The sequence below is a fragment of the Oryza brachyantha genome, chromosome 1, assembly GCF_000231095.2.
Source record: "Oryza brachyantha chromosome 1, ObraRS2, whole genome shotgun sequence".
In the NCBI taxonomy this organism is placed as follows: Eukaryota; Viridiplantae; Streptophyta; class Magnoliopsida; order Poales; family Poaceae; genus Oryza; species Oryza brachyantha.
The window spans coordinates 18,417,959-18,437,260 of record NC_023163.2 but is presented as its reverse complement, the minus strand read 5'-3'; the positions used below and the strand labels follow the sequence as shown (position 1 = coordinate 18,437,260).

General features: G+C 44.6%; 2 protein-coding genes across 5 annotated transcripts; both read left to right on the top strand.

Annotated features, from left to right (window-relative positions):
* Positions 1 to 1,913: 1,913 nt before the first annotated feature.
* Positions 1,914 to 11,281, top strand: LOC102714686 (S-type anion channel SLAH2-like). Of its 4 annotated transcripts, none has more exons than XM_015839084.2 (3): positions 1,914 to 1,998; positions 8,993 to 10,512; positions 10,602 to 11,281. In XM_015839084.2, exons 2-3 carry the CDS (start codon positions 9,007 to 9,009, stop codon positions 11,028 to 11,030), a joined length of 1,935 nt encoding a protein of 644 aa, XP_015694570.1. In that variant the 5' UTR covers positions 1,914 to 1,998; positions 8,993 to 9,006; the 3' UTR covers positions 11,031 to 11,281. The 4 variants fall into 4 exon arrangements, with proteins under 4 accessions (XP_015694570.1, XP_015694566.1, XP_015694562.1 ...); XM_015839080.1 differs by lacking the exon at positions 1,914 to 1,998 and adding an exon at positions 8,689 to 8,798; XM_015839076.2 differs by lacking the exon at positions 1,914 to 1,998 and adding an exon at positions 8,689 to 8,879.
* A 2,874-nt stretch (positions 11,282 to 14,155) lies between these two features.
* Positions 14,156 to 15,634, top strand: LOC102716369 (protein TOO MANY MOUTHS). The gene has a single exon (XM_006646056.1). The coding sequence runs from the start codon at positions 14,156 to 14,158 to the stop codon at positions 15,632 to 15,634; it is 1,479 nt and encodes a 492-aa protein (XP_006646119.1).
* The last annotated feature ends 3,668 nt before the right edge of the window (positions 15,635 to 19,302 follow it).

The window sequence follows — 19,302 nt, the reverse complement described above, 5'->3', positions numbered from 1 at the left end:
GAGTAATAGCTATACTACTGAACTTGCTCTGTGTTCGGTGACTGTAGTCAAGCGAGGCGGCATTCGATGCAAAGTAGGCTTTGGAATGTGGGCTTTCGACCCGTCTCGGTCCAACTGTGACGACCGCCTCTTGCACCGATCGTGCTGATCTGTTGGAATTTGGAAAGGTCTTGTGCACTAGCTAGTGTGATCGGCACCGCAAAGCAGACACTGAGACACACTTTCGCACATTTCACATTGTCAGGCAGAGACAATCAGGGGAGAATTTGAAGGTGACTTAGGGCATATTTGGGAAATATGGACTTATTTTCAGTACCTGTCACATCGGATGTTTAAGTATTAATTTGGAGTATTAAACATAGATTAATTATAAAACTCATTTCGTAACCTTGCACTAATTTGCGAGACGAATCTATTGAGCCTAATTAATCCATGATTAGTCTTTGTGATGCTACAGTAAACATTTGCTTATTATGGATTAATTAGGCTTAAAAATTCGTCTCACGGATTAGCTCTCATTTATGAAATTAGTTTTTATTCATCTATGTTTAATACTTAAATTAGTGTCCAAACATCCGATGTGACATGGAGCTAAAAAAGTTTACCCTCATCAAAAAAAACCCCCTTGAAACTCGCCAGTTTTTCGCATACTGAATGTAAAGTTGCATTCTTTTTTTACGATCCCAACATGTCCAATCCGTTGGAATATGGTTCCATTCTTACGTGCTGTATACGCTCAAGTACGTACACACTAGCAGTACTTGGTCGGTCCCGATATAACTGTATTTATGGATTTACATATCCAATTTTTAATAGTTTGTTTTATTAAACAATTTTAAAATTATTATATATAAAATAATATTTATGTTTTATCATATAGTAACAATAAAAATATTAATCATATTTTTTAAAATAAGATAAATAATTAGAACGTTAAACATAAGCAGTGAAAAATTGTATTTTTTTAATGAGACGGAGGAGGGAGTACCACGTACCCGGTTCGATGCATGCCAATCCGATAGAGTTGGGCTTCCTGTCGAGTCTCGTTCGGGCAAACTGAGAAGTGATCGTTGGCCATTTCTATATAAAAAGGTCAAACAATATATTTGTAAAAATTAATTTATAAATATAACTTTTATATATGTATTTTTCGTGATAAAAAATCTTTATTAAAAAATAAACTTTGATTAAAAACCTAAAATTAGCTTTAACTTTAAGATTAAAAATTTAAATTTTAACATATAAATATAAACAGAAAACAATACCCTACGTGGATCTTATATACTATTGGTCCCGTTTAATCCCAAACACCCCCACCGGCACCACACTACAGTACCGCACATGGTACGACACTGCCCTTTACACATTCCTCCATGTCGCACTTGACGCGGAATCAGGCGCTCAGGTTTGCGCGCGGGCAGCCAATGGCCGCTGACGAAGATGGTGGCTGACGCATATCTCTCCCCTCCTTTTGTGCGTGCGGCCGGTATCGATCGGCACTGCACTTCGGCTGTGTCGCGTCCCTAGTGCGCACATCGGATACACGTCCCTACGTACTCGTAGCATTTCACTTCTTTTTGTGATCTTTCATCAAATACCACAAAATGATAGAGAAGCTCGTTTGTTTTCTCGGATATAAAAGCGCGGCCCTCTTCCGAGCTCCCCCCAGAGTGCCAGCAGCACTAGCTAGCTTCACTCGCCTTAAGCAAAGCATTTCTCCGCGCATTCGCCGCACATTAATCCCACCACCACCACCACCACCACCACCGGTTTCTCTCGCTACCTAGCGCGCGGTGGCTGCCGGCGGCGGCAGAAGTCAAGAAACGCCGGGGGGCGGCGCGCGTCGCTCTCGCCCTCTCGCGACTGCGGCTGCGGCAGAAGCAACACTAGTACCGCCGCGCCGACGTCGTCGTCAGATCAGAAGAGGCTAACCGCACGCGATCGCGGGGAGGGAGGCGGCCGCGCTTGGAGGCTAGCGGCCGGGCGGCGACTAGCCAGGTACGGACGTGACGAGCGCAGTAATCTAATCCCTGTCATCACTGGCTTGATGGCTTCTTCTGATGTTTTCTTCGATCTTCCCTGTGCCGCTGAACCTGTCTGATTAGTTTATGCGCTTCTGATTACGCCATACGACATGGACGCGAACCTCTGTGGTACCACCATGCACGGCGAGCCGGCCACCCGATTGTCGTTTACATTGAGAATGAAAGGTCCATTTGTTTTTCTAATATATGTCCCTCTGGAAACGGATTTCAGTCCTATCTAATTGCTTCTGCGAATGCATATAAGTCAAATTGTTAAAAAAATCACCTTAGATTTAGAGTAAATTTAGAATATTTATCGTAGTTTATTTTTAGTCTTGGTTTTAAAATTATTATGAAACGTATATTAAAGTTTTATTTATAATTATTTTTTATTTACAAATACATCTTTTTTATTAAAAAAAAAACCGCACAATCCGCTAGCTGCGTGTGATCTGTTTGACTGCTCGAGCTGTTTTTTTTTTTTACATATAAGGCTGGAGCCTGGTTAAGTGTATCGTACGTCAAATTGTTGTTAAGTTAATCGTTTGTCATAGCTGTCCGCAACTACCAGCGTACGATAGTTAGCTAGAAGCTGCTACTGTTACAGTGTGCCGATCGGGTGCGCACTGTAGTATATATTAGTGTAGAGTGATGTGTTGTTTTTGTTGCTACTCCTCATGTTTCAGAATTCAGATGATTTGCTTGGTTGGATTGGATAGTAGGCTGCTGCGCTTGCTCCTTGTTGTAAGGGAAAAAAAAAAATCTGAACTTCTACTGGGGAATAGAAGTGCAATTCGAAGATCAGTACTCTCCCGTTGGAGGAAAAAAAAGTTTCTTCGCTGAAGAAAGTAGGGTCCTCATCTTTTTGTATTTTTGCCTGAAAAAGTCAAACAATATATTTAGAAACAAAACATAATATGTGAATAAAACTTTTATATAAATGTTATTAATAATTTAAAAGTACATACTAAAAAATAAACTACAGTGACAAAACTTAAAAAACAACTTTAAATTTAAAGTTAAAAATTTAAAGTTTGGCTTATAAGCACGATCATAAGCAGAAAGATGATTTTGTATCAAATTTTTAGTGTATAACATTTGGTACATCTAAAAATATTATATTTTTACATATGTTCTTAAGTAGGGTAAAATATGCATAGATTAAAAAGTGTGGGCCATGCATGAAAATGGAATAGTTAGTTCACGCTAAAAAAATGTATTAAAGAAATGCAGAGTACTTGCCTCCTTAGAAGGTTGAACGGTCCCATGTAGAGTATTTTTAGCGAAAAAAAAATACTGGCAACAATATGAATGAAAACGCACATTTTTAATCCAACCATACGAAAATCCTTTTTTTTTTAACCACTCATTCGATCTCTCACATTTTTGTACCAGTACATCGTTGGACTCTAACTCTACTACTGTAGTAGCATTCGGCTTGTCTCCATCTCCTGATCATCTGCTCTGCTCTTACTTAAATATATACAATAAACAAAAGATATCAGCATCACGTTGTGGTCAAACAATTTGTTTGCATGTGGTTGGTTGGAGAGCTGCGTTTGTTATATCTGAAATTCAAAGATGGATCGACTCAGGATCCTTCTCTATATATTTTAACTGATCCAGATCTGTTTCTGTCTTCAGAGATGGCAACTTTGATGTCAGTGGCCGGATTCAAAGATTTTTTTTATCCCTTGTCATATCAGATGTTTAGACGTTAATTAGAAGTATTAAATATAGACTGATAACAAAACTAATTGCATAAATAAAGGCTATTTTATTAGATAAATTTTTTAAACCTAATTAATCCACAATTAGTAAATATTTACAGTAGCACCATATTTGCTAATCATAGACTAATTTGACTCAGTAGATTCGTCGCGTAAAATAATCCAAAGTATGAGGTGGATTCTATTAATAGTCTATATTTAATACTTTTAATTAGTGTCTAAATATTCGATGTGACATGACTTAAAAATAGTGCTAGGAAACAAACATCCCTTAGTATCATTGTACTAGTGATGTTTTAACATAAAAAAAATCGTCCTAACAAGTGCCAATAGATTTCCAGTTGTTAAATCGGTTCTTAATATGAACTATAATAAGTATACACGGTAGTCCACTCTAACATATTCCCTCCGTACTTATATTAATATATTAAAGGTGTGTAAGTAATTCGTTGAGGTATGTATACTATGACTCTTTGGTACGTAAGGCCAGGGATTCTACGTTGAAGAATGGAAGTAGTACTAATAAACTATAACATATTTTTCTTATTTTGTGTATTTTTCACATTGTTTTGGTTGGTATATATACTCTACGCTTTTTTTTATATGTTTATAGTAGTACCATAAAGGGCCAAAGGGGCAAGCCTGAACTTCTGGCAACTGTGGTATAATTTTTCCAAGCTAGTAGTACTTAAGCAGGGTGTAGTTTTTCATTTCGAGAGTGAAACTTAACTAGTCCCCACCAGTTTTGCCGAAAAATGACTATAATGAGAACTCTAAATTTAAGTTTCAAAATATAAGTTTTGGTTGTGGCTAATAAGTACAGTTTAAAAGGAGGGCTCTTGGGTTTTTCAGATCTCACATGAAAATGTTGAGAGAGACAGACAGAAAGACACAGCGACAAGAATGGAACAAAAGGAAATTTATTTTAGCTTAGCTTGGATATTTTTTTTCCTTGTGAAGTGGAGGAATTGCCACCTTTCCAAAGAAAACCAACCGTAGCTTTCCTTGTTCCAAACAGCATCTTAGGAAAACATTTCAAAGGAATAAAAACCTTCATAGATTCTCCTAAATCCTTGGTTCCAAATATACCCTTAACTTTTTTTTCTCATTTTCCAAGATTATATATCGAGTTTTTTTTTTAGCCAAGGATGATAACAGTAGACTACAAGGTTAAAAAAACAAGTGTATAAAATAGGAGATTTGCTTCGGTCCAACAAGAAATAACTCAAGGTACCAGTACCTCGTATTACCAAATCATTTATGATCGTTGGATCTAACAGTGCACATCCTACTCAGCTAGATTCAATGGGGAAACGATTTAATACCTTCAGGTACTTTTTATTGGTCCAGAGCGAATCTTATAAAATTGACCTGCATTTGAGTATTTTTTTTATACCCCTAAACATGTTCTTGATGCCACATCAATGTTTTTCACCCCACCAAGGCAAAAGGAAAATAAAAGAAAATGGAGTATAAAGTTAGGACAAAGTAAAAGTTCATCTCATGACCAAACAAATTCTTTTGAAATTAGGTATAACAGTACAAAGCTACTCCCTCCATATTTTTACGTATGACATTGTTGACTTTTAGAATCACGTTTGACTATTCATCTTATTCAAAATTTATATCCAAATATGCAAAATTATAATGCATAATTAAAATTTCTATAATAATAAATCATATTATAACAAAATAATTAATAATTATATAATTTTTTTGAATGAGACAAATGGTCAAATATGGATCTAAAAGTCAACGGTGTCATATAAAAAAATACGGAGGGAGTATGTATTATCAGAACTTGTCCCATGTTTTCCAAACTGTCCTTGGATGGAGATTGAAAACAAATTTGACTGGTAGGACGAATTCATAGCGGATGCATTTATCGTCTTTTCTTTTCCTTTTTCCCGGCTTGAAACGACATAAGGGTCCATGTAGGCAAAGACCAACGAATTGAAACCTGGCAGCCCGTCCGGCTTAAATGAAGTACGTGGACCGTCGTTGCTGCAATTAATCACGAAGAAAGCGTTATTTTTCCTCTTTTTTTTCTTTCTAAATGTGAGGTAAAGTGGATCATTGTTCAATTCCGCGGCACAAATTTTCTCGACCGTAAAGATAGCTTTGCGAATGTTTCTCTAATTAGTTTCTTACCATATAAGCAAGAGAAAATAGCCGCCCATCACACGTATTCCATAAAACGTTCAAAAAGCGACCCTAATTCACCCAACATGCCACGTCCTTTTGGTTTCCGCGGCGGATTATAGCCAAATGAGATACTGCATTTTTTAAGTCCGGTTATGAAAATTAACTTCCTATACGTGAACGCGAAGAACATCAAGACCTCCTTTGAATCAAAGGATATATAGAGGAATTTGATAGGATCTCAATCCTAAAAAGTATTTCTATTTGGCCCTTTGAATATCTTTTAGAGCTTTTAAAACTCAATAAATTTTTTTAGGAATGGCTTAATTCAGGTAGACTTGAAGGTATATTAGTAAGAGATTTAACCTTTTGAAAATTTTCATTAGTGTCTCTCATAATATGGTCCACTTAAACGGTCATTCGTTTTTCAACCTATACTTTGTAATCATCTGTATTTGCATATACATCCTTATAAAAACTATGTATTTTTCTATGGTTTATTTTATCATTCTTAAAAAGTATCTCACGGTACTAAAAATTTTAATGTGAATTTTTGGTACCTCGAGACACCATGTAACTTGAGATATCACTTTTTACACTAAAAACCAAAAATATACACTAAAATTATTGGTATTTTTAAGAATAGTAAAACTGTTCTTTTTCTATTCTGTGTTCGGTCACTTGTATGTCTTAGGAGGGCCAAGAAAGTTCGAGGCGGATGTAGAAGCTCTCGTGGAACCTGACGGGAACGAATCGAACAAAATCCGTCCCTTTTAAGCTCCACTTTGTGCTTTCGATTTCCCAGTACACCCGTTTTCTCCGGGGCGGCGCGGGGATTCCCCGTCCGTGCATTCCTTCCTTCCGTCCCTCCCACCCAAAAATTCTCGGGGCCGTACGTACGGATACGGACGTACCGGCCGTCGTGGTCGCAGCCCCGGTTTTGTCCCTCTCGTCGGCGTCCCCTGACAACTCGGAAACGAACCAATTCGCGAGCCGCGATTTTTTCACCCCTCTCCGTCGCGCGCGCGCACCGATCGATGCGCGGCTGCCGCTGAGAAAAAAAGGGAAAAAATTGGAGGAAAGCACGTGGTGGTTTGCGGTGCGAACGGTCGCTCGCGATTGGTCAAGGTGGTAGTACCAGTGGGGAGACGCTGTGTCTGGGGACCCACGGGGAGGACGCGCCCTTGCCTTTGACTCGCCACCTTTTGTTTTGTATATTTTCCACGCTGTCTCTGCTTCTTCTTTTTTTTTTTTACTTTTCTCTCTCACACACACGCACACACACCTGACAAGAACTCATCTTCCATCATTTTTATTCCTTTCGATTAAATTAAAAAAATGCCAGGACACAGTGTCAAATGCCTACTTCTATATATACTCGTTGATCAGCCGCTTGCAGCTAATCACCTGGCTAGCTCAGCTCGTCTCTGGGTTTAGGTTGCGGCTGCAGTGCTGCTTGGGAAGTGCTTGCAGTTGCAGTGGTTAAACGCTGCTCTCTGCAGATCTCACTTCTAAGCTAGCTATAGCGTCCTGTTGTTCATCGCCACCGGTTCCAGCTTGATATAGTATACAACGAGGAGACGGGATTCGCAAGGCAAGAGGTAAAATACGCAGAGTATACATGCATCCATGGTGCGAGTAGATGAGTGTGTAGAAACTCTGCACTTCCCATGTTTTGGTGTCATTCTTGTTGGTAGTGTAGACAAACTAAACTCTATATTTTTCCAGTGTTGGCCTTGAAAGTTTTCATTTGGTTTTAGGTGTTCTGCTTCTAGCAGAGAGCAAATAGCTAGCATGGGGTGTCCATATCATGTGGAGTAGCTCTCTGTTCGTTGTTGCGTGGGCATATATGAGCATGGCTTGCTCAGATATGTCTGTGCAAGAACGACGTGTACGAGATGAAGTAGCCAATTAAGCTACCCCAGCATCCTGGCAAGATGCTGGTGGTGTCCGAGCTAGACTCTCGGTCACATCTGGGGGAGGGTCCAGTCCAATTCCCATGTAGCCTAGATTGCGACATTAATTCCTTCTCTAATGTTCGTTGCAACTAGTTTCCCGGCGATCTGGCTAGCTGCTCTATCAGGGAGACCACGCGATCGCAAGTAGTCGTGCTCGCGGTTACATATGCTCAGCGTGATAGATCTCTCAGATAGTCAGATTGATGTGTCACATCACGTAGGACTTATACATACTGGCCTGTAGCTGGCTGTGATAGATCGTAGTACAATGTTTGGTCTCCACACGAGTCCGTCTTGGACCACACAGTCCCATTGGGTCTCCGGCTCACGGCCACATTTTGGAAAAAAGCGGCACGTCAAACCAGCAGAACATGCAGCAAAAGATGGTTAAAAGCTGACTAATTTATTCATTCTGGTTTGCGCTGCACCGTACTGTGCCCCTGAAGACCCAAGATTTTTTTTTTATTTTTTTTCAGTCCAGGGGGAAGAAGTGTCGAATTTTGACAAGAAAGACAACTGTTTTTTTTTTTCCTTTTCTCCACTGTCGATGGCGAAGTGTCCGTTGGCGGTACGCTGAACCTTCGCGAACAGTGGGCAACTGACCACCCCCGGCAACCGTACGTCCCGTCGGCGTCGCCGTCACCGGCCGGCGGCGTGCACCGCCGCTCCACTGGCGCGCACCAGCGGCGGGCGCCGCCCCCCGCGCATGCGGGAGTAGGAATCATCGTATCCCGCGTGCATTTCCGGGCTCGTGCAGTCGTGCTCCCACTTGCACGCGTCCCTATATATCGAGCACCGGGTCGCGCCGTGCCGAGCAGCAAATCGAGCCCGAATTCCCGGGAGCGTAGAGCGAACGGGAGAAAAGGTGGTGTTTTTCGTTTAGCGAGCCCGTGAACTGTGTTGGATGGTGTTGTATACGTAGAGAAAATACATAGACGATCCAGGTAAGATTAACTTAGGATTAGGATTGGTATGGCAAGGATCGAATGCCCACCCGTGCTTCGGCCGAATTGGTGTGTGATCTGGTATTTGCGATACTTGATTGCTTCTTGATTTTTTTTTGTTTTGTTTTGGTTGATGTTTTATGAGTTAGTTTGCGAGATTGATCGCTAAACGAGTTGATTCGTGTGGTGTGCAGGTTTAGTGATCGGTATGGAGTTCGGCAACGACGTCCAGATCAGAATGGATGCTGGTGTGCACAGCGAGCAATCGTTCGGCGAACCTGCTCTCCCGCGGCTGCTGATCGAGGTGCCCCCGCAGGTCATCGACGGCTTCGACTGCGTCGGCGGCGTCGGCGGCGCCACCGCCACGCTGAGCGAGCAGAGCAAGGAACTCGAACTGGTGGGTGAGGAGAAGGACATTGTGATTAGTATCCCGGAGCCGGTGAACTCTCCACGGTGTGCCTCTGTGTCGGCGGCGTACGAAGACGACGGCGGGCAGATGCCGTACTCCGTGTCGCTGAGCATGCCGGCGTCGCCGTCGGGGTTCCACTTGTCGCAGTTCGGGATGGCGGCGGCGACGAAGGTGCCCGCGGAGACGACGAGGTTCGACGCCGCCCACCCGGCGGCGGTGGGGCGAGTGGAGGCGCACTCCCCGCGGCTGCTGATGAAGCAGACGCGGTTCCACTCGCAGCCCATCCTGCACCTGTCCAAGAACGGCGAGACTCGGCGGTGCGACAGCGGCGCGCGCGACAAGCGGTTCGACCAGTTCAAGACCTTCTCCGGCCGCCTCGAGCGGCAGCTCTCCAACCTGCGCGGCCGGCCGCCGCAGGAGCATATGATCGGCGGCCAGGCCCCCGAGCCGAACATCGCCGAGGAGGAGACGGAGCAGGTCCCCGCCGCCGACCGCTACTTCGACGCCCTCGAAGGCCCCGAGCTCGAGACGCTCCGGGCGACGGAGACGACGGTGCTGCCCAAGGATGAGAAATGGCCGTTCCTGCTGCGGTTTCCGATCAGCGCGTTCGGGATGTGCCTCGGGGTGAGCAGCCAGGCGATCCTGTGGAAGACGCTGGCGTCGGCGCCGCCGACGGCGTTCCTGCACGTCAGCCCGGTGGTGAACCACGTGCTGTGGTACGTCGCGCTGGCGCTGATGGCGCTCGTCACCTCCATCTACCTGCTCAAGATCGTCTTCTACTTCGAGGCGGTGCGGCGGGAGTTCTACCACCCGATCCGCGCCAACTTCTTCTTCGCGCCGTGGATCGCCTGCCTCTTCCTCGTGCAGGGCGTGCCGCGGCCGGTGACGGAGGTGCACCACGGCGTCTGGTACGCGCTCATGGCGCCCATCTTCTGCCTGGAGCTCAAGATCTACGGCCAGTGGATGTCCGGCGGCCAGCGCCGGCTGTCCAAGGTGGCCAACCCGTCCAACCACCTCTCCATCGTCGGGAACTTCGTCGGCGCGCTGCTCGGCGCCCGGATGGGGCTCCGCGAGGGCCCCATCTTCTTCTTCGCCGTCGGCCTCGCCCACTACATGGTCCTCTTCGTCACGCTCTACCAGCGCCTCCCCACCAATATCACCCTCCCCAAGGAGCTCCACCCCGTCTTCTTCCTCTTCGTCGCCGCCCCCAGCGTCGCCTCCATGGCCTGGGCCAAGATCCACGGCGAGTTCGACTACGGCGCCCGCATCGCCTACTTCATCGCCCTCTTCTTGTACATGTCACTGGTACGTACGTGCTACGATCGAGCACACTAGCTACGTGATTACTAGCAACCTATGCATGCGTACTGACGGCAAATTTTTTTTGTGAGCAGGCTGTGAGGATCAACTTTTTCAGGGGATTCAAGTTCTCGCTGGCGTGGTGGGCGTACACGTTCCCGATGACCGGCGCGTCGATCGCGACGATCACCTACGCGACGGAGGTGACCAACGTGCTCACGCGGGCGCTCTCCATCGGCCTCTCCGGCATCGCCACCGTCACCGTCGCCGGCCTGCTGGTCACCACCATGTTCCACGCCTTCGTGCTCAGGGACCTCTTCCCCAACGACGTCTCCATCGCCATCACCCGCAAGAAGCCCAAGTTCAGCAAGATCCTCGCGCACTTCCGCTCGTCCAGCTCCGACATGAAGGAGCTCGTGCTCTCCATCTCCAAGCCGCAGAATAACTCCGACTCCGACTCGTCGGTGTCGTCGAAGGCCACCGCGACCGATCCGTCGGTGACCAGAGTCAAAGCGGACATCTGAATCGCCCTAAAAGTATAGCTATCTCGTCATTAGCTGTACATAAATTCTTTAAGTATATAAGACGGCATGGATATCCTTGGAGCAGAGCAATTCTGTGATGATGAGGATATAATGTGAGGCAAGTAGGTCGACAGGCAGTTTGTAAAATTACGGATGTGTAAGCTTTGTAAAATAAACTTTGAACATTTTTTTTCTATGGCACTGCAAACTTGGACCTGAATTGCGTAACCATATGGTTTTTGAATCGATTCATACGCAAACAATGGTAGGATGCTTCTGATTGAGTTCTGTTTCAGAAAGCGGGATGAACACAGCAGGATCACGCGCCGAGTGCGTTCTAGACGAAATGCACTACATTTTGTCGACATACACTGCAGCAACGTTAACCGATCCTCTGAACAGTTAACAGACAGATTCTTGTAGAAATCTAGCAAATGCTGATCAGGGTCTGATCTGTAACTGATAAAGTCGCCAGCTTCAGATAGAGACTGTGCCGCAACATGCTAAACAAGCATACCAAACTCTTTCTGCGTGGTTATCTACTGGACGTCTGGTCCTTCACTGAACGTTTTCTGAATTCTAAGACACGCAGCCATTGACGGCATTTCTCTGCTGTGTATGTTTGACATCGGTTTGACCCTTCGATGTAAATGCATAAATGCATTCCTCTTGGCATGTTTTCTGAGAGCTATCTGACTCACCAAAGAGCCTCTAAATTAGAAGGATAAAAATGCTGTCGTTGAGTGTGACTTTATTGTCATTGCTGATTGTTCTGCACTCCAAAGATAATCAAATGTTGATTGTTCTGTACTTGAGATGGTGCCATCAAGTGTGATAGTAATCAATCGAAGGATGAGTTTTCTTCTAGTCTGCCTGCCATTCTCGGTGGGTGACAGTCACAATTCTTTATCTTTATGGCAAGGCATGAAACATGATATCTAGCAAATTGTTCATAAAAGATAAGCTCTGAACTGGTTTCAGCCCAGGTACAGAGCCCCTGCACAAAGTTAGGTGCGGATCCAGTCAGAGGCTGCTACATCTTTGATCGTTGTAGCACACCAGATTACCTAGTGATATCGAAAAAAACGGAGAAAAAGGGAAATTCGCGAGGAAAATAGTTCTCTTGAAAGATACTACCTCCGTCCCGTAATAAAATCGTTTTTCGATTTCTGTGCCCAATGTTTTGATCATTTGTCTTATTTGAAAAATTTGTAAAAAAACTTAAAAAATTAGTCACACATAAAGTACTATTTATATTCAATCATCTAGTAAGAATAAAAATATCAATCGCAAAAAAGTTCAAATAAGACGAAGAGTCAAAACATTATATCTAAAAACTAAAAAATGACCTTATTTCGACACGGAGGTAGTACTGAACATATACGAGACAAGATATTAATTGTAGTGCCATTATATGTTCAGTAATCAGAATGGATACTACTCCTAGCTAGAAGGTAACAGGAAACTCTATGGTTTCCTGATCCATGGCTGAGCCCATCTGGTTAATTTTCTTGATGTGTAGCTTTTGGGCCTCTTATTGGGCTACCTGGCCTTTTACTTCTCATTTCTCTTGGATGATTTTTCGTGTTTCTTTTTTTCCGCGTCGTTGAAGACCTAGGGAAGTGCAGCTGTGCTACCTGTGCAGCAACAAACAAGCGTGAAAGACTGAAACGTCAGGATGAACTGTGGAGACGAAGGAGCTGGTGAGTTTCTAGATTTCAATGGCAGAACGAGAGTTCGAGTATACTGATGTTTTTGTAAGGCCAGTCGTTTCATGGAGGTGTCGTGAGTATTAATTATGTAACACTTCAGCACAAAATAGAATATTTGCATGAAAGTATGAGAGAGGAAATTAGTTCATGGCCATGAAACCTTTGGGCACTGTTACAAGTGCTCGGTAACGCAGTGAAACTTGCATTGAGAGGCTTGCAGTGTTTCATGCAATCAAGTACTCTCTGCATGTAATCAAACTTTTAGCAGTAATTAAATGATTTATTTAGTTTTGAAAATAATACAGTGAAATATTACACTGTGGGTAGTTGTTTCGTGCATCATTTTATCGAGTTAGCTCTTTTAGAAATTATGTAGGAGCATTGGGACTGGCCTAAATATGCCTTGAAGGATCAAACTTCTGGCCATTTTTGTCCTTGGGACTTGTTCGGCTTAAAGGAATTTTAACACGTAGTAATACGAAAAGTGGAAGAAAAGTAATACATGCACGCAACAATTCGTTAAAAAAATTCAAGAGATTGGAACGGAAATAAATTTTATTTGTTCTCTCCACGGTTTGTAGAAAAGAAATTTTTTCTTTGGTTTTTTATATTTTATTTGTACAAACCAAATGATACTCGTAAGAATTATTCCATAAGAATTTGAATTCTTTATTTTTCATTCAAAATGAATGGACCATCGCTACGCTACTGCTGTAATAATAACGGCATATTGATATGCCTTTCAGTTCCTCAATACGGAGTAGGGGAGTGTAAAATGATGCCGTGTGAGTCAGGTAGACCAGTGAGCCAGGGATAGTACTCTGCTAGAACAGCATCAAGCCAGTAAACCTTTCCTCTGCACCTCAACTACTGCCTACTGTTGATCTTTCAGCACGGTTAATTCAGCTTCCAGAAATCAGAATCCAGATTACGAAGGTCTCGAGGAACCAGCAACAACGCCACTTCAATCAAACAATTTTCATATTATAAGACTTTTTAGTATTGTCTAAATTTATTTATTGATACATATATATATATGTATATTCATTACTATCTGTATCAATCTAATCAATATTATAAAGTCTGAAATGGAAGGAGTCCAATTTACCGGATCAAATGCTCGAAAATGCTGCATATGTGCTCGACTGTTCCATGTCAATGGATGTCGCGCAATATTGCTCAGTTCCGATTTCCCGTGAAACCAATTGAATGCAGGCAAATCCTCAGTTCATTTACTCCACTTCTCCCGCCATATCCCGTGACCAACATTTACTCGTCTTTCGCCGCACTCACTCGCCACGCACGCTGCGGCCTCGGCGCGCGTCTGACACTATAAAACCTGCGCCCTCTGCCACCCCCTCTTTCCCTCCAATTTTCCAACGGTCGTGACACTTCATGAACGGTGCAAAAAGTATGGCGCTCCCCGCGGCGGCGCCGACGATGGTCGTCGTGCTTGTTGCGGTGCTGGCCGCGGTGTGCCTGGGGGAGTTCACGGTGGTGGTGCCGGACTCCTCGTCGTCGTCGTCGTCGGCGGCGGCGCTGGTGAACGCGCCGCAGACGGGGCTCTCGGACCGGGCGCGGACCGACCCGGCCGAGCAGCGCGCGGTGCAGGAGGTGATGGCGGCGACGGGGAACGGGTGGGCGTCGGGCATCGCCGACGTGTGCCGCGGCCGGTGGCACGGCATCGAGTGCGTGCCCGACCGTGGGGAGGTGTACCACGTCGTGTCGCTCTCCTTCGGCGCGCTCTCCGACGACACGGCCTTCCCGGCGTGCGACGCGGCGCGGGCCACGCTGTCCCAGGCGGTGCTCGCGCTGCCGCACCTCCGGTCGCTCTTCTTCTACCGGTGCTTCACGGCCAACCCGCAGCCCGTCCCGGCGTTCCTCGGCCGCCTCGGCCCGGCGTTCCGGTCGCTGGTGCTCCGGGAGAACGGGCACGTCGGCGCGATCCCGCCGGAGCTAGGCAACCTGACGGCGCTGCGGGTGCTCGACCTCCATGGGAACCACCTCACTTCCGCCATACCCGCCACCATCCAGTCCCTTGAACACCTCCAGCTGCTCGACCTGAGTTACAACCAGCTCGCCGGCGAGGTGCCACACTTCAAGTTCCAGCACCTGAGCATCCTGGACCTCAGCCACAACGCGTTACAGGGGCGCGTCCCGGCGACCTTAGGGCAATGCCGATCACTGCTAAAGATGGACCTCAGCCAGAACCGCCTCGCCGGCACGATCCCCGACGCGCTCGGCGACCTGCCTGACCTCATCTTGCTCGACCTCAGCCAGAACTCGCTGTCAGGTCCGATCCCGGCGGCGCTCGGCCGGCTGTCGTCGCTGCGGTCTCTCATCCTCGGCGACAACCGGATGCAGTTCTCGACTGTCCCTGACGGCTTCTTCGCCGGGCTCAAGGCGCTGACGACGCTGGTCCTCTCCGGAATGGGGCTGGAAGGGTCAGTGCCGGAGTCGATCGGGGAGCTGGACCACCTCCGGGTGCTGCGGCTGGACAACAACGAGTTCACCGGGGTGATCCCGGCGAGCTTCCGGCGGCTGGAGCGAGCGAGCGAGCTCCGCGTGGACGGCAACCGCCTGGTGGGGCCGATACCGTTCGGGAAGGAGATGATGTGGCGGCTGGGCAAGAAGCTCCGCGTCGGCGGCAACGAGGGGCTCTGCTACGACGCCAAGCAGCAGGGCCTGGAGGGCGTCGTGGCGCTGGCCGGCGTCTCCGACTGCGACAGCGTGAGGAGCCGCACGACGCAGCACCTGGCGAACACCGGAGGCTGGCCGGCGCCGGTGGCTAACGTGACCGCGTCGGCTGCTTCCGGCCGCACGGGAGCTTGCGTCTGGAGTTGGCACGTTTTCGTGGGCGTTCTCGTGTCTATGCAGCTCGTGTGGTTGTAAAGACTAACGACCTTTTTGAGCGTGAATTTGGTAGGGAAATTTTGATCAGGAGGAATTGTACAGTGTTCTTGCTGATTTGAGGTGTTGTTTCATTTCTCAAAAAAGAAATAAAGGGTACGTTTGGTCTATCCTAAGGCTCTGCCCAGTGATCAAATATCTGAAAATTTTAATTCCATCAATTAAATCCATTCGTTGTTGTTGGACGATAATCTAAGACATGCACGCAAGTCAAAAATCCCATACACGCCCTCTCTCCAACTCCTATACATTGCGCGTGTGTTTGATAGGAGAACAGAAAAAATCAAACGTTTGATCATAGCAAAAGTGCTATCCTAATTTCTTTCTTTCGCTTGCCTTCTGCAGAATTGCACTGCTAACCTGACCCGTTTATATTTAGCTATTAAGCATATTTACATTGCAAGCCACGCAAACATGATAGTCTCATGTGTCGTATAGGCTGATGTAACTCATCCAAAAAATGTTCCTTCACGCTGCATGTGTTATTACGATGTCTTTTATCATGCATGTGTGTTTTTTGTTTCAGGTTTTACATGTTTCTAAATTATATAAAAAACCCAAAATTTTACACATAAACCCTCATAGCCAACAAACACCAAAGCCATCACTATCCGACAGTGTCCTCTCTCTCTTCTCCATTGCTCCCAGCTCTCTCTCTCCCCCAACAGCGATGGCAGCTTATCATCTTCACCCGACGGCAGTGGCGAGGTGAGAAACACGGTAGTTGCTCCTTCCTCGCCTGGGTAGATAACTCCCACTTCTCCCTGCCAAGACCCTGCCCTGATGGTTGACGTCATCTCCATCTCTACTAGCACCACCCCACCCCATCCTCAACGAAGAAGTATAATTATTACACGCAAAACAAGAAAGACTATAAATAAATTATTTTAAAAATAAAATAACATTATTTTTAAAATTTTAGTAATCAATACTCAATTAACCATATGCTAATCATACTTCTCATTTTACGTGCGACGAATATGATATTTTCAATCTCATAATAGGCCCAAGGCTTACTACCGTTTTGTTATATTTTACACTTGCTGGTTGCTGCTTATTCGTCCCACCATCCTCTCGATCTTGTCTAATCTAGCGAATCCAACGATGCCACCGTTGCTTTCTCACCCATCTCCATTACCCATGTCTACTTGGCCCCCTTCAAGCTTGGGAACTTCTTCCCCTCCCCCTCCCTCTATTCTTTCTCCCTACGACTTCTTTTATTGTTTTCGCCCTTTTCTAGAATCCTAACTAGTCATCATTATCAGTTCACCACTGTCCACGGTCAGAGTTTATTGAGATTGCTAGAGAAGTCACAAATAATGAAGCAGACCAAGATTTGAGGAACTTGTAAGGCTAATTATTGATTTTCACCCAAACATCGTTTAGCAAAATCAGTAATCATAATCCAAACTTTAGAGGAAGGCTATTCTAGGTAAGGCAAGAATTGGCATGGACCACACTATTATGTGGGCTTTCATATGGTATGAGAGTGCGATCATGTTTAGCATGCCATGTGTAGGCTTGATTAGGCGCATTAGGGCACGTACCAAGGGCTCTAATTATCGTCTCTATCGCTGCATGCTCACTGACGTGGAAGAGAGATGATAGGAGAGAGAAAATTGGTTGTTTTGCATGAGTCAGCAAATCATCGACTTTTGGCGCATAAAACGAGAAGACAATCATAAAATCTGCTTTGTACGTGTGCTGACTCTAATTAGAGACGCTGACCAGATAGAATGCAAACGATGAATTAATTAGTCTAGAGTCAGCTTGAGAGATTGTCCTTTATACGAGGAGTTTTTTCTACTGACGTGGCTTGAGATATAGCCCATAATAGAGCATATTATGGGCTCTATCTCAAGTCACGTCAGCAAAAAAAACTCCTCATACAAAGGACAGTCTTTCAAGCCGACTCTTCATAATTATAGGCTAATTAATTCCCTGTTTAAATTCGATCTGATCAACGCCTCTGATTAGACTAAGCACAAAGCATATTTTCTGGTTGTCTTCTCGTTTTATGCGCCAAGAGTCGATGTTTTGCTGACTCCATGTAAAACAATCACTTTTCTCTCTCCTATCTTCTCTCTTCTACATCAGCGAGCATGTAGTGATAGATACGGCAATGAGAGACTTTATGCGTGCCCTTAGGGTGTGTCCTTCATGTTCCGAATTATTTGTACTTGGCATCAGGGTTTATAAAACCATAGGAGAAACTGTTACCGCCCTAGAAGTACCGGTGAAAACTGTGGTTGAATAGTGCAAAACCACGTTAAATTGACCAAAATTTAGAATTATTTTAAATTTAATTTAAATTTAGAGTGGTTACCATATATTTCCGCTAACACCCACTAGCGGAAGCACTGTTATCATGCAGTATCCTAAGTAACCGTGCGGTTTTGTAAACCCTTGCTGGTTGAATTATGCCTATTGTAGACATCATTGGTTCATTGTCTAACTCACCCGTGCTAGAATCTTGCCATCCATTTAGTTTCATTAAAAAAATTTGCAATACCAAATTATTTGGCATCCATTCCATTGCAAGAATTCATCAATCCTAAAATAACCTACCATTTTGATCAAAAATTTTGTCCCAAAATAAGTGACTACTCTCATAACTTATAATGAAAGAATCAGAGTAAATATGAACACGCATAATTATTGCACCAGTTAGGGTGTAATATTGGCACATCTCTCCATCACCAGAAATTAATGTAAGTAAATAGGTCGACCATTGAGGTCATTTAATCTAAATACTAATTTGTCTAAAAATTGGTCAATATGGCGCTCCTTTTTTTTCTCTTCCTTGTTTTGTTTGTGTTTTCACATTGTCCTACAGGGTAAATGGGCAATTGCGCCTGTGCAGTCGGTGCATGCCATGTGTATTGTTTGACATAATATATTCAGCTAGTCATTTCGTCCCCTAGTAAACTATTCCAAAAAAAATCCTAGTTAATCTTGCCAAAAAAAACATATAGCAACAGTCAAAAACAACAACTTTGTCAAAAAAAAAACAAAAACAAATTATGGTATTTTACCTTCTTGACATTTCGAAAAGAATGGTATCTTCTTCCTTCTTAATTATGCCACCCGAGTAGGGGTGTAAGTGGGCCAGCCCACGAACCCGTTTATAGGCCAATTAAGTGGGTAATCCGGTAGGCTACCCGCTTAACTGGCCTATAAGCGGATTGACGGGTCGGCCCACTTACACCTTTACGCTCGAGTTTCACTAACGTTAAGGCCTAGGAGTTAAATTAATTGCTCCCTCCTACCAATAATATATAGATGTTTGGACAACATAAAGATGTTTGGAGGGTTTGGGAGAAATTAAGATAGATAAAAGTTAGGGTTGTGATAGGTTAATACGGTGTGTAGTTGAAAAAATAAATAATAGATGGTTTTTATTGGTTAACATGAAAAGTTAGGTGGGGATGTCCTTGTATCATTGGACATAATTTAAATTCGTTCTTATATTTCTGGATTGATAGGGCAACTAGTGCTATTTTGAGTACCTACATTAACAAGAAGAGAACGAAAATATATGAGGCCTGGTCTAATCTATTCAAATTGTGCTAGGTCTAATATGAGCTGGAGATTAAGAATTCCATGGCATCAAATTTTGGAATTTATATTCATTTCAATACTAACTGTGA